The sequence below is a fragment of the Euphorbia lathyris genome, chromosome 2 (genome assembly GCF_963576675.1).
Source record: "Euphorbia lathyris chromosome 2, ddEupLath1.1, whole genome shotgun sequence".
Lineage (NCBI taxonomy): Eukaryota > Viridiplantae > Streptophyta > Magnoliopsida > Malpighiales > Euphorbiaceae > Euphorbia > Euphorbia lathyris.
Genome location: NC_088911.1, coordinates 12964980 through 12981288, shown reverse-complemented (window position 1 = coordinate 12981288; position 16309 = coordinate 12964980). Strand labels below are relative to the sequence as shown.

At 36.5% G+C, this 16309-nt stretch overlaps 2 protein-coding genes across 2 annotated transcripts; one reads left to right on the top strand and one right to left on the bottom strand.

The window, feature by feature from the left end:
* The first annotated feature begins 358 nt into the window (after positions 1–358).
* On the top strand, positions 359–769 carry LOC136220384 (pEARLI1-like lipid transfer protein 1). Its single transcript, XM_066008207.1, has one exon. The coding sequence runs from the start codon at positions 359–361 to the stop codon at positions 767–769; it is 411 nt and encodes a 136-aa protein (XP_065864279.1).
* Positions 770–12980: 12211 nt separating this feature from the next.
* On the bottom strand, positions 12981–13621 carry LOC136220330 (14 kDa proline-rich protein DC2.15-like). The gene has a single exon (XM_066008142.1). The coding sequence runs from the start codon at positions 13580–13582 to the stop codon at positions 13172–13174; it is 411 nt and encodes a 136-aa protein (XP_065864214.1). The 5' UTR covers positions 13583–13621; the 3' UTR covers positions 12981–13171.
* Positions 13622–16309: the final 2688 nt, after the last annotated feature.

The window sequence follows — 16309 nt, the reverse complement described above, 5'->3', positions numbered from 1 at the left end:
CACTGAAAAAATAGTCTAACTAAATAAAATTATAATAATAATAATGATGTGTCAATGATGTGCTATGAGTATTAAACTCTTTGCGGTATAATCATTAAAGTTGGCTTATCAGAATTTTGGACAAAAGGATTAAGTAGTAAATCTTGAAAATGTTAGGGACTCTACAATGTATTTTTTAAAATAAAGGACTGGCTAATGCAATATACAGAAACTTTCAGGGACTAATAAATTGTTTACTAAGAAAAAACCAAACATTCTCTATCTATATAAACCCTAAGCCTACTTCATTCAATTCACAATAACCCTTTAGCTTGAGATCAGAGTGTCTATCTATCTATCTATCTGCTTTGATCCAAAAATGGCTTCCAAGTCAGTAGCAAGCATTGCCCTTCTCCTTAGCATTAACCTTGTCTTCTTCACTTTGGTTAGCTCAACCAATCATCAGACTACCCCTTCCCCATCACCACCACCACCACCACCACCAAAAGCAGCGTCACCACCGGCAAAGGAAACATGCCCTATTGACACACTAAAGCTAGGTGTATGTGCTAATTTATTAAACGATTTACTTAGCCTTGTGATTGGTACACCATCAAAGACACCATGCTGCCCTCTTCTTGATGGTCTTGTTGATCTTGAAGCTCCCATTTGCCTTTGCACTGCTCTTAAGGCTAATGTCTTAGGTCTCAATCTAAATGTTCCTATCTCCTTGAGCTTGCTCTTGAATTTCTGTGGAAAGGATGTTCCTGCTGGATTTCAGTGTCCTTAAATCTTTCAAATACTTCTTCTACCTTCAAATTTCAATCCCTGTATGTGTTTTAGTATGGTTTGCTATATCATTTCCTTGTTTCCATTATGGTTTTCTAGTTGTAATTGTTCTTTTTAGTTCGATTTATATTCATTGGCCAAGGAACTAGAAATTGTGTCCTTTTGACATTTAAAATAATGCTTACTCTTGTTGAATAATACTTAAGCTGTATTTGTTTTTGAGATTGTATTCCTCCAAATAAATAATATCTCAAATTTAGTTCATTTCGAGAGATTATCACTTTTTATGGGTCTTTTTGGATCCAAACTATAAGAATTGTACAAATTGTTCTGGCTGCACCATTAATCCAGAATTCGGGGTTGTTCACTGTTTCAGCTAAGGACATCTTCACAGTCCATAAAACTTGTATTTTGGAAAATGAAAGCATCATGAGATAAATTGATAAGTGCATATATAGACATGAATCACAGTAATTAAAGTGTAATTAAGAAGGATGCAATGTAATTCCATATGGACAATTCTAAATATAAATTATCCATGGTATATACTTTTAAGAGTGTGTAACTTTTCCGTCCAAGAGGCCCAAAATTGCATCATTAGTAAAAACCATAGACCTAATCTTAGGAGCGGCCTCTTGCCAATTAAATTGGTAAGGGAAGGCTTGCCCCCAATACACCCTTGTGGTGGGACCCCTCCCCGGACCCTCGCTCAGCGGGGACGCGTAATGCGACCGGGCCGCCCTTTATACTTAAGGGTAAATGTGATCTTCCCCAAAAACATTAGGTACCTTATCCCTTTCATTTATTAACTAAGCCAGGTCTTTAATATTTCCTATTTCATACCTATTCTGTAATTAACACTAACAATGAATCATTTACTGTAGTGGAATGCCTGAATGATATCAAGTTTAATCAGTAGGATCCCTAAATATGGCTCTCTTTAACTTAGTGACAATTTCACAGGATCATGTACATCATGTACATATTTTTTTTCCATTGTTACCACATGACAGACAGTAACTTTACCAAATACATACGTCTTCATGCTAATAGACTCAAGTGTATCGGATGATATCTGCATGCTTGTATGATTGCCTGGCGGCATATCAGTTGTTTGGCCCTGTGCATCAATGTCCAATCATTTATATGACTTATTGGACATGTTTAAAGTCCGAGCTTTACATTTTAAGGTTTCTGGTGAAACCTCTGATTTGGGTGGAAGCTCAAGTTGAAAGGCATTCTTGGAGGAGAGTTGAGATAATGGTAAAAGCTCGAAGCCAATTTAAGGAACACATGCATGTAAGTTTCATCATTCATATATATAAAAAAGGAAGCACGGTATTGGCAGCAAGAGCTCGTAATGTTGCAGCATTGCCATTCAGAGGCAATGCCATTAGTGTTAAGGTTTCCGATGAGCACGGATGGAGGATGGACAATTTAGAAACAAGAGGGAATCTCATAGTATGGTTTTATTTTGATATTGAAATGATATTAGTGTTGCAATATCAAGCTAGTGATATTGAAATTACATACTTCATTAAATGAGTACTCCATTAAATTTAGTTTCTTTTTTAATTTTAAAATCATGTATTGAATTTAGTATAATATATCAAAAGTCGAATTTTTTGATATTATATCTTCTTTTTGAATTGATTTGTACATTTAAATTAACCAATAATTATTGTACGTAGTAAATATAAGAAGCAATATATATAATAAATAATGTATAAATTATGTAGGGACGGTTAGAGTCAAAAGAGATATTCTAGAATAAGGTGTAGGGGCGGTTTATACGACCCCTACAAATCCGTCGCTAATTTTTACTCTACTCCGTCAGTAATGATTTTCGTTTCTAATCCGTAATTCTGATCTTCTTTGACGACAGATTTGAGGCGGTCGGTAAAACCACCCCTAGACCTTGTTTAACCGCCTTTTGTTGCAGTGAGAGTTGCTATCAATATGTAACAAGCAGGCCGTTGCAAAATCTGTTTTTTGTATCACGTATTTTGACATGCCCGTTAGTAAAACATGTATTTTTAACATGTTTAGTAACTTTTCACAGTTTGTAACAACCTTATCTATTACTGAAACTCCATTTTTTTTTTTTACCGTTATTGCTTTTTCTCACTCCATTCTTTCAAGATGTAAAGGCTGAAAGAGCTAATAAGGTTTGGGTGGTTAACATGCTAATCTTTCATTCATCTTCAGCCAATTATGTATATATATATATATATTTTTTAAGAATAGAGAGTATTAATTGGAATAGGTCTTTAGCAGATATGGAAGTTCTACATATTAAATGTTATAGAACGAAGTTGAATATTATTAAAATTCGATGATCCATTTGACAATTAGGTAAATTTCAAATTAATGTACACCAATGAAATCTAATAAAAAATGAAAAGTAGTATGATAGTTCAAGGACTTATGATGCGGAGCATTTCCTCAAGGGGAGTCGCGGTAAAAGGAATCGGCGAATTGGGCGAGGCACGAGGCGAGATCGAGCGCATGGGGTAAATGGTCAAAATTGGCAAGAATTTCCCTCACACGGTGTGTGGTGTGTGACATCCCACACGCCGTGTGGTGCTGCTTCTTCCCCAAAAGGATATGGGCGAGTGGCTTCATTTTTGGCGATGAAATATTTCTTTTTTGCGACAACAATTCACTTTCAGCGACAGAATGTTCGTTTTTAGTGACGATGAATCAGCTTTTCAGTCCAAGAAGAAGACACACAAGGCTAGGGGAGAAGGGGACCAAGACTACCATAATTACTTACTTACATCTCTTAATTACAATTATGATTTTAACCTTTGTTTGTACTTTTTGTTCTAATTCCCTAAATGTCATTTTGGCATTTCCTTCCTATTCTACCCCTATCACTCTTTATTATTTGTAACCCTAACTAGGTTAGTTATGTCATTTACATTTTATTAGGAGAGCTATATAAGCTCTTTTTTTTTTGTAAGGAAATACAACTTTTAATTAATATAATTTTTATCATCTTCTTTATGAAGTTTTTGTTAAAGTTTCAACCTTCAACAATAAGGGATCTTTGATTTTCTACGAATTTAGGCTGTAAACCCGAGATTAATTTTGTCTAGTTTAGATAGAAAAAAAATATCTTTGTGGATTTAACATTAAAATCCTCAACTCGTGACCGATCTGTATCAACTTCAGACTAAATGTAGATTATAAAACTGTTATCCTCTAATAACGGGTTAAATTTGTAGCTTATAATATGGTTGACAATGATGAAGATATTTGTTTTTGTAGCTTATACCATAGTTGACAATGATTTTGGTCGTAGGAAGATTAGTATTTAGATGTCGACAAAGTTGAGAAAAAAAGCCTGAACGATAGGCTTATCAACACCTCCACAAAGGAAAAAAATCTTCTGTCCCGAATTCCCTATCCCTTTCTCTGTCCCTCATTCAATTTTTGACACGTGTCCCTTTAACTACACTTTAACCAAAGTTAAGTATATCTAACCATAGTTAGTAGCAATAAAGTAAGATAAAAGGGACACGTGTCAAAAATTGAATGGGGGACAGGGAAGGGGACAGGGAATTCGGGACAGAAGATTTTTTTCCCTCTACAAATATAAAAGAAAAAATGCTTAAATTAAATTAGTCAACCATATTCTATTTTAAAAAATATAATTTTTTAATTAACTATTTAGTTCTTTCATCTAAATTCTTAGTTAAAAGTAAAATTTTATACAAATACCATACGAGTAAACTTATCATTTTATATGATATTTAACTTTTAGGGATTAGTGAAAGTTCAATAATCTCCACTATTAAACTCTCATATTAATGAGTGTTTAAACTTGTTAAGCCCGTTGGTATTTATATTTACTAACCGGTTAATAAGTTTTAAAAAATTAAAAAGTCGTATCATACACCATCTTTTTTATTTTTTTGGCTCATTTTTGTATGTTGGATATCATATGATTCAGTGGTTGGAGAGTTTAATCAGTGAAAAAAAAATTGTCTAATAAAATAAAGTTTATTATACTAATAAAGTGGTATAATTTGCATGTATTAAACTCTTTATAGTATAACCACTAAAGTTGTTGTATCAGAATTCTAGACTAGTCTCTAATCAACTAATTGGTCCTTCCATTTAGAATTTTGATAGGGCCAATAGAGTGGTTATGCTTCAAAGAGTTTAATACTTATACAATTCATTAGAATAATAAAACCATTTTTTTATTGATTAAACTCACGGCTACTTAATCATATGATATGCACCATACAAAAAATGACCCAATTTTTTTAAAAATAAAAGGTAGTACATGCTGAGGCTTTTTAAATTTTTAAAGCTCATTAACTGGTCTGCAAATATAAATACCAACAGGCTTAACAAGTTTAAACTCTCATTAATGTGTGTTAGGAATAATTGAAATTACGATAAACAAAAAATAAGCAAACACACAAGAATTGTTAACCCAGTTCGCCACTCGATTAGAATGACTACGTCTGGGGGCACTACCAAGCCAGGATATTTCACTATAATGAATGAGATACGGATTACAGAGAAAGAGGTTACATTTATACTCCTGAAACCCTAACCGTCTGAAACCCTAATCGCCCAAAAAAGCCCAAAATTTTTTTTGGGCCGATGGCCCAACAGGGGCTACCGCCCCCATACCCCCGTTGGGCCCATCGCTTCAGTTGGGCCTATATATTTTAGTCTCCATAAGCCCAACAATCTCCCACCTGGAGACTAAATCCGTCATCTGATGGTAGTGCCATGCCTTTAACTTAATTACCAAGGCCAGCTGAAGCCATACATACCTTCAGCTTCTCTAAGGTTACAACCTTAGTCAACATGTCTGCAGGATTCTCTGTGCCTGCAATCTTCATCAACTGCAATATCTTCCTGTCCAAGAGATGCCGTATGTAGTGATACTTCAACTCTATGTGCTTTGTTCTTGAGTGAAAGGCGGGATTCTCTGCCAAATGAATGGCACTCTGACTGTCGCTGTACAGAACATGATCCTTCTGATTCTTTCCCAACTCACGTAAGAAATTCTGCAACCATACCATCTCCTTACTGGCCTCAGTCACTGCAACATACTCAGCTTCTGCAGTAGACAAAGCCACCACCTTTTGCAGCTTTGAAGCCCAAGAGACAGCAGTACCACCCAATGTGAAGACATATCCGGTTGTACTTCTTCTCTTGTCAAGGTCACTAGATGCCAAATCTGCATCCACATATCCTGTCAGCATAACTTCCTTGCCCTCAAAACATAAGGCCTGTTCAGTGGTTCCCTTCAGGTATCTCAAAATCCACTTTACTGCTTCCCAATGCTTCTTACCAGGATCTCCCATGAAACGACTAACAACTCCAACAGCATGTGCAATATCCGGCCTTGTGCACACCATTGCATACATCAAGCTGCCAATTGCTGAGGCATACGGAGTTCTCTCCATCTGGACTCGCTCTTCTCTGCTCTTGGGTGAGTCATGTTTAGATAGCTTGAAATGGCTACCCAAAGGAACCGTAGCTGGCTTGGCATCTTGCATGCCTAATCTAATCAAGACCTTCTTGATATACTCAGCTTGTGAGAGATACAACTTTCCAGCCTTCCTATCTCTTTCAATCCTCATGCCCAGAATCTGCTTAGCTTCTCCGAGATCTTTCATAGCAAACCGCTCAGATAACTGCTTCTTCAGTTTTCTCACTTCTCGAGCACTCGACCCTGCAATCAGCATATCATCAACATATAACAGTAAAATTATGTAGCCTTCATTCAATTTCCTGAAGTAACAACAATGATCAGCTTCACTCCTCACGAACTCAATTTCGTGCATGAATCCGTCAAATTTCTTGTACCACTGTCTTGGAGCTTGTTTCAAACCATACAAGCTCTTGTTCAACTTGCACACTAGTTCAGCGTTATCAGACTCATAGCCCTGAGGTTGCTTCATATAGATGTCTTCATCTAAGTCCCCATGAAGAAATGCTGTTTTTACATCCATTTGCTGCAGCTCCAAATCTTCTGCAGCTACCATACTCAACACTAAACGAATAGTAGTAAGCTTCACCACTGGAGTAAAAACGTTAGTATAATCTATACCATACCTCTGCTGAAAGCCTTTCACGACCAGCCTTGCCTTGTAGCGCTTGCTACCATCAGCCTCTTCTTTGATTCTGAAGATCCACCTGTTTTGTAGAGCCTTCTTACCCTTTGGAAGCTCAACAAGTTCCCAGGTGCCATTGGTCATCAAGGAATCCATCTCATCATCTATTGCAAGCCTCCACTTGCTTGCATCCTCTCCACGATATGCCTCCAAGTAGCTTTCTGGTTCACCACTATCTATCAGCAGCATGTAGTTGCTTGTAGGCGTGTACCTATCAGGTGCTCTACGCTCTCTGGTGGATCTGCGTAGTGTAACCGGTGGAGTTTGGGGTTCTCCTACCTCCTCCACAACTACCTCCTCCACAACTGCCTCCTCCACAACTACCTCCTTGCTCCCACCAGAATTCGTGATGTCTAGGTCCACGACCTCTGGTTCTGAATCAGCAGTATCAGATGCTCCCAGACCATCCTTGTACATCATCTGCTCATTGAAAACAACATCCCGACTGCGGATAATCTTCCTGTTCTGACTATCCCAGAACCGATATCCGAAATCATCACCACCGTATCCAATGAACGTACATTTAACAGACTTCGCATCTAACTTACTTCTCTCAAGGGGAGCAATATGAACATATGAATCACATCCAAATACTCGCAGAAAAGACAAATTTACCTGCTTGCCACTCCAAGCCTCTTCTGGAATACCGCTCTGCAAGGGAGCCGATGGCCCTCTGTTGATCAAGAATGCTGCAGTGTTAACTGCTTCTGCCCAGAACATCTTCGGAAGTCCACACTTCAGCCTCATGCTTCTAGCACGCTCACATAGAGTTCTGTTCATTCGTTCTGCAACTCCATTCTCCTGAGGAGTTCCTTTCAAAGTCTTCTCCATACGAATTCCATTCTCAGCACAGAATTCCTTGAATTCCTTAAGCTCATACTCCCCACCATTGTCAGACCTCAAACACTTTACTTTCAAACCTGTCTCATTCTCAACCAGGGCCTTCCATTTTCGAAAGGAATCAAAAGCATCAGATTTCTTTCTCAGAAAATAGATCCACACTTTCCTAGTGGAGTCGTCAATAAGGGTCATGTAATACAAAGCTCCACCAAGAGATTTCACAGGTGCAGGACCCCATAGATCGTTGTGAATTAACTCCAACCTTTCTTTCTTCAAAGTTCTGCCACCTTTAGAGAAACTGACTCTTTTCTGCTTCCCAAAGATGCAATCCTCACACAGCCCAAGATCAGCAGATTTCAAACCCGGCAACAAACCCTTTGAATACAGCACTTTCATCCCTTTTTCACTCATGTGACCAAGACGACAGTGCCACAAATCTGCATTGACATTCTCCCTCACGACATCAATGCTATTGAAAACGTTGTCTGTTAAGTACAACGATCCAACCTTCTCACCACGGGCAACCACCACGGCTCCTTTGGTCATTTTCCAAGCACCACCTGCAAAGATTACACAATAACCTTCATCATCCATTTGCCCAATTGACAACATATTTCTCTTTAGGCCAGGAACATGCTTTACTCCAGACAGCTTTATCACAGATCCATTCGGAGATTTGATCGAAACATCTCCCTTCCCTACAATCTCCAAAGGCTCATCATCAGCAAGATAAACCTTTCCGAATTTCCCAGGGGTATAGTTTTCCATCAAATATGCACTACTACATGAATGAAACGAAGCTCCTGAGTCTAATACCCAAGACTCCAAAGGACTTCTTACACTCAATACCAGGGCTTCTGCTGCTGTTTCTGCAGTTGAATTACTCAGAATCAACGCATCACCAATATCCTCGCTGGCTGAATTCACTGACTTCTCCTTCTGCGGTGCCTTACATTCACTCTTGTAATGACCATTCTCATTACAATTCCAGCACTTGATGTGGCTCTTGTCCTTCACAGGTTTCCCTCTCCCTTTGGACTTAGACCTGCCACGATTCTACTTTGACCTGCGATCTGACCTGCCCCGATTCTCTGCATTCAAGGCTGATCCAGATGTGGAACTTGACTCTTTCCTGCGAATCTCCTCGCTTATAATCAAGTCTCTGACATCATCAAACCTAAGTTTTTCTTTCCCTGCTGAAGCACTTAGGGCAGTAACCGTGCCGCTCCAACTCTCTGGTAAAGAAGATAACAGAATTAGGGCTAATACCTCTTCGTCGAAATCAATATCTACAGAACTTAATTGAGTGATTGTCATATTAAAATCATTCAGGTGCGCCGCCACTGCTACATTCTCTGTCATCTGCAGATTAAATAGTCGCCGCATCAGATGAACTTTATTTGCCGCCGAAGGCTTCTCGTACAACGAACTCAATATCTCCAACATCTCCTTCGTGGTCTTTGCCTTCACCGTGTGATGCGCCACGTTTCTGGACAGCGACAGGCGAATCACGCTCATCGCTTTTCTGTCCAACAGCTTCCACTCTTCATCATACATATCCTCCGGTTGCTCACCCAGAGGCTGGTACAGATCTTTACCGTACAGGTAATCCTCGATCTGCATCTTCCAGAAACCGAAATCCGAACCATCGAATTTCTCCACAGGGGTTTTTCCGTCTCCCATCGTAATTAACCTCGCTCTGATACCAGTTGTTAGGAATAATTGAAATTACGATAAACGAAAAATAAGCAAACACACAAGAATTGTTAACTCAGTTCGCCACTCGATTAGAATGACTACGTCTGGGGGCACTACCAAGCCAGGATATTTCACTATAATGAATGAGATACAGATTACAGAGAAAGAGGTTACATTTATACTCCTGAAACCCTAACCGTCTGAAACCCTAATCGCTGCAGTTGGATCGCTGTAGTTGGGCCCATCGCTTCAGTTGGGCCTATATATTTTAGTCTCCATAAACCCAACAATGTGAGAGTTTAACAGTGGGGATAATTGAACTTTCACTAACTCCTTGCTCGGGATACTGTTAGTTAAAAGTTAATTATCACACAAAATGACAAGTTTATTCATTTATCATAAATTGTTTTAATGTCTGATAATGTTTAATGAACTTGCCATTTTATTAGAGATGGTCATTGTATAAAATTTTACTTTAACTAAGAAAATTTTAGAAGAAGGAATTAAATAGTGAATTTTGAAAAAGTCTTATTTAAAAGAAAAAAGTTGACTAATGTAATTTAAGCACATTTTTTTTAACAAGTGTAGAGGTGTTTGATAAAACAACCATGTAAGCACACAAAATCTGAATCAAATCAAACTCCTATTTCTGGAAAATTACAGTTCATCATGTCCTTTGGAGTTTTGTGCATTTAAGTCAGCATTAATCATCCACCAAAGCAACATTATTCTCAATCCTATTTGTCCTAACATAGCTTCTTCCTATTTCACTCTCTTTCTCAGTCTTTTTTTCTCAACTTTGTCGACATGGATACGACCAAAATCATTGTCAACGATGGTATAAGCTACAAAAAATAGGAACAAATTTCAGTCTCTGTAACTTAGGTATAGTCTAAAGTCCTTGAACCCTGATGCTTGACTTTTCGTTACTAGATTTCGTTGGTGTACATTAATTTGAAATTTACCTAATTGATTGAAATGGATCATCCAATTTTAACATGTATATGTAACATTCAACTTTGCTCTTTAACATTTTGCAAAACTTCCACATCCGCTAAAAACCTATTCTAATTGATACTTTCTATTCTCGAAAAAAAAAACTAATGATTAGTTCAAAACGAATTAAAGATTAGCATATTACCTCCAAACTTCATTAACTTTTTGAACTCTTACATCCTTAAGAAGGGACTGAAAAAAGAAATAACGATAAAAAAAAAGGGTTTAAGTAACGGGTGATCCGTAACAAACTGTGAAAAGTTACTAAAACTGTTTAAATACATGTTTTAGTAACGGGCATGTCAAAGTACGTGATAAAAGAAAAAACAGATTTTACAACGGGCTTGGTTTATGCTTGTTAGATATTGGTAATGTAATTGCAACTCTTTTGTGTCGTTACATCTGGACAAGAAGTTTAAGTTTTGTACCAGTTACATCTAGGCGAAATTGCAATGCGCTTTTTACTTTATCATGTAACAAAAACAAACATTTCTTCTCAAAAATTGTAATCATTGTCAGAAAGTATGCATGCTTAAGGTCTTTCGAATCTCCTCCATGCAAATCTCTACATGATTTCTCTTAAACAATTCACACAACCAATATCCGAGTTGTTAATTGCAAGATTTATTTTTATGAAAAAACAAATTGGCTATTCAGTTGTATTCATAACGGAGATGGATGATTATATGGGCAACCTGCAATGGAGGAATATGAAGAAACTATAATTGAGATTTTAATGTACGACTTGTTTGGAACATCAACAAAAGATTACAATACACATTGTACAAGAGATAACGAGGAGGTTAATTATAGTGAATTAGGATACCATGAAGATGATAATGAAGATGTTAATCATGCTAACTTGGAAGATGACGGTTTGCTAAACGAAAATTAGACTGAAACAAATAACAACGTAAACACGGTAGTGTGTCCAGTTGTAGGTACAAAACATCCGAGTTTTCAATCCTTGGAATACGCACAGTAAGGTAAAATGTTTATGCATTTTCAGGTCATTTGCAGCAAAGATAGAGCATTAGACAACCATAGTGTTTGGAAAGTTACTCAAGTACATGAACACAACTAGGAGTTGATTACAGACATGATTAGAATGATGTATAGCCAAAGGAATCTGACTGCTCAAGATAAGAGGCAATTGAAAGTGTTTGATATAGCAAGGTTAAGGACAAGCAATAGCCATAGTTTGTTGGAAGTTCAAAATAGTGGACAACAAAACACAGGTTCCTCACAAAAACTTTGTCAAAATTAGGAGGAGGCTAAGGCTTGATGGTGGTGATGCTGAAGCAACGAACAAAATGTTCTTGAATATACTGGAGTAAGATAAGCACTTTTTCCATCTTATTCGAAAGGATGATGAACGAAATTTGAAGAACCTTTTGTGGATTCATCCTAGTTCAAGAATAGCTTTTGAAGAATTCAATGATGTTGTGGCATTTGGCACAACCTATCTTGCAAACCTGTATAAAATGTTATTTGTAGGCATCAATAGTCATAGACGATCAATTGTTTTAGGGTGTTCCTTATTATCTAATGAAGATATTGATACTTGCAGATCATTATGAGAGTATAAATTCAAGAACATTTAATTACTAACGCAACTCACTGATTCTGTTTGTGACACATCATGTCCAAATTGTCTGTAAAGTTCAAGAAGTTCCCTAAATTTGATAAAGTAATATGTAGTGAGTTTAAGGTGATATAGTTCCTACACCAAAGAAGTCTTCAAAACAAAATGGGAAGAGTTTGTGCAGAGCCGTGATTTAAAGGTATTTATAAAAACTTGCTACGACTAAATTTCATTTTATAGTAATGAAATTATATAATTATATTATCAAAATATTGTTTTGTAGCAAATTGCTACAAATTTTTCTCATTTCAGCTACAATTTTACTTGTAGCAATAGATGCTATTTGATGTATTAGACAGGGCATAAGTTTCCTGGGCCAGGAAACTTTGATTTTAAAGAGTTGCACATTTCCATAGTTTAAAAAGATTAGATACTCATTTCTTAAAGTTTAGAAACTCAATTCCTAGAAGGATCTTATTCAAACTTACAACTCCTTCCATTGGTACATAGACCTGCAGCAAGGATGTATATAGTCTCACATAAAATCACAATCAGAAACAAGTATAAAAGCGAAGCAACTATGGACAGCTTTCCTCCCTTTTCAGTACCAGACATGAATCATCTATGCTATATATATATGCACTCTCCTTTTTCAGTATCAGACATGAATCATCTATGCTATATATGCACTTATCTATTTATCATATCCAAAGTACAAGTTTTATGGCACATTTCTAGAAACTGTGAAGATGTCCGTAGCTGAAACAGTGAACAACCCCTTAGACCGAATTCTGGATTAATGGGTGCAGCCAGAACAATTCGTACAATTCTTATAGTTCGGATCCAAAAAAAAATCCATAGAAAGTGATCATCTCTTAAAATGAACTAAATTTTGAGATATTATTTATTATGAGAAGTAAAATCTCAAACAAATACACCTTAAGTATTATTCAACAAGAGTAGGCATTATTTCAAATGTCAAAAGTACACAATTTCTAGTTCCTGGCCAATGAAATACCATAGAACCCGAATTACAACTATAAAGCCATAATAGAAACAAGGAAATGATATAACAAACCAAACTAAAACACATACAGGGATTCAAATTAGAAGGGAGAAGAAGTATTTGAAAGATTTAAGGACACTGAAATCCAGCAGGAACATCCTTTCCACAGAAATTCAAGAGTAAGCTCAAGGAGATGGGAACATTAAGATTGAGACCTAAAACATTAGCCTTAAGAGCAGTGCAAAGGCAGATGGGAGCTTCAAGATCAACAAGACCATCAAGAAGAGGGCAGCATGGTGTCTTTGATGGTGTACCAATGACAAGGCTAAGTAAATCGTTTAATAAGTTAGCACATACACCTAGCTTTAGAGTGTCAATAGGGCATGTTTCCTTTGCCGGTGGTGAGGCTGCTTTTGGTGGTGGTGGTGGTGGTGGTGATGGGGAAGGGGTAGTCTGATGAGTGGTTGAGCTAACCAAAGCAAAGAAGACAAGGTTAATGGTAAGGAGAAGGGCAATGCTTGGTACTGACTTGGAAGTCATTTTTGGATCAAAGTAGAAAGAAATACACTCTAATCTCAAGCTAAAGGGTTGTTGTGAATTGAATGAAGTAGGCTTAGGGTTTATATAGATGGAGAATGTTGATTTTATCTTGATAAATAATTTATTAATCCCTAAGTTTCTGCATATTGTACTAATCAGTCCTTCTATTCTATAAAATGCATTATAAAATCCCTAGTTCTTTCGTCTAGAATTCTAATAGGGCAACTTTAGTAGTTATACTAAGGAGTTTAATACTTATAAGTTATACCACTTCATTCGTATAATAAACATCATTTTATTAGATCATTTTTTTTGCTGATTAAATTCTACAACCACTCAATCATATGGCCGGTATCCACCCTACAAAAAATGACCAAAAGAAAAGGTAGTGCATGCTGTGGCATTTTAGCTTTTTAAAGCTTATTAACTGGTTAGTAAATATAAATACAAACGGGCTTAACAAGTTTAAACACGCATTAATGTGAAAGTTTAATAGTGAGGATTATTGAACTTTCACTAACCCCCTCACTAGAGATACTCATTAGTCAAAAGTTAAATATCATTATTACAAGTTTACTCATCTATTACGATTTATTTTAATGTTTCATATTGTTGGATAAACTTGTTATTTTACTAGAGATGCTTTTTGTATAAAATTTTACTTTTTAACTAACAGAATTTTAGATAAACAGATAAAAGAATTAAATAGTTAATTCTAAAAGAATCATATTTTTTAAAATAAAAAATGGTTGACTAATGTAATTTAAGCACATTTTTTTAATAATTGTAGAGTGTTTGATAAAAGAATCATGTAAGCATACAAGATCTGAATCAAATCAAACTCCTATTGCTGGAAAAATACAGTTCCTTTGGAGTTTTGTGCATTTAAGTCAGAACTAATCCGCCAAAGCAGACATTCTCAATCCTATTTGTCCTAACTAAGCTTCTTCCTATTTCAGTAATCACATCGATAAGACTATCCTTCAGCCTTTTTTTCTGAACTTTGTCGACATCGAACCCATAGAACAAATTGATGCCATACCAATCAGCCTACGACCAAAATCATTGTCAACTATGGTATAAGCTACAAAAATAAATATCTTCATCATTATCAACCATATTATAAGCTACAAATTTAATCCTGTTATAGTCTGAAGTCCTTGAACCATGGAACTACTTTTAACTAATTACTAGATTTCACTGGTGTACGTTAATTTGAAATTTACCTAATTGTGAAATGGATCTTCCAATTTTAACATGTGTTTTAATATTCAACTTCCCTCTCTAACATTTTGCACAACTTGCACATCCCCTGGAAACCTATTTCAATTAATACTCTTTATTCTTGAAAAAAAAGCTTAATATAATTGATTGAAAACCAATTAAAAATTAGCATGTTAATCTCAAATCTTATTAGCTCTTGGAGCCTTTACATCTTTAACAAAGGAGTGAGAAACGCAATAACGGTAAAAGAAATTGGGGTTTAAGTAACGGATAAGGTTGTTATAAACTGTGAAAAATTACTAAACCTATTAAAAAAACATGTTTTAGTAACGGGCATGTCAAAGTAAGTGATACAAAAAAAAAAAAGATTTTGCAACCGCCTTAGTTTATGCTTGTTACATATTGATAGCAACTCTCGCTACAACAAAAACTGGCTATAGAGACAGTTTTTTCCACTTGTAAGGGGCGGTTAAACAAGGTCTAGGGGTAGTTTTACCGACCGCCCCAAATCTGTCGCTAAATGAGATCGGAACTATAAATTAGCGATGAAAATCATCACCGATAGAGTAGAGTAAAAATTAGCTACGGAATTATAGGGGTGGTATAAACAACCCCTACAATTGATTCTAAAATATCTCTTTTGACTCTAACTGCCCCTGCATAATTTATACTTTATTTATTATATATACTGCTTTTTATATTCTAATTTATTACCTACAATAGTTATTGGTTAATTTAAATGTACAAATCAATTCAAAAAGGACATATAATATCAAAAAAATTCAACTTTTGATATATTACTAAATTCAATACATGATTCTATAACTAAAGAAGAAATTAAATTTAATAAAGTATGTCATTTTAATATCACTAGTTTGATATTGCAACACTATAATTGATGCTCCATCCGTGCTCATTGGAAACCTTGACACTAATGGCATTGTCTCTGAGTGTCAATGCTGTCACGAGCTCTGGTTGCCAATACCGTGCTTCCCTTTTTATATATATATGAATGATGAAACTTACATGTGTTCCTTAAATTGGCTTCGAGTTTTTACCATTATCTCAAGTCTACTCGTATAGTGCCTTCAACTTGAGCTTCCATCCAAATCAAAGGTTTCACATGAAACCTTAAAATGTAAAGCTCAGACTTTAAACATGTCCAATAAGTCATATAATGATTGGACATCTATGATCCACAAAAACGGAAACGGAAACGAAAACGGGTGTTAGACGAGGTGTCGCGGCCTAATCTCCTGGGCGGACTGGGGGGTGGACAACCTCATGGCGACGTAAGCGGTGATTGGCGCCGAAAGCAACCAATCGTGGAATCAAGCTGCTCGGCAGGACCAGAGCTCGGAGATATGGAAGAGTCGCCACCCACGAATGGGAAAATGAACACCGATCCCTTGCGGGAGACCGGTGTGGGTTCGGGAAACTTAGGTACGAGCCGAGAAGGCTAGCTCCTTTCCGGAGAAAGGCTACTAGGCACCCCGACATCGC

Bases quoted from the DNA above. Each gene is read 5' to 3' on its own strand.
- LOC136220384 (XM_066008207.1), top strand. From the start codon at position 359: ATGGCTTCCAAGTCAGTAGCAAGCATTGCCCTTCTCCTTAGCATTAAC.
- LOC136220330 (XM_066008142.1), bottom strand. From the start codon at position 13,582: ATGACTTCCAAGTCAGTACCAAGCATTGCCCTTCTCCTTACCATTAAC.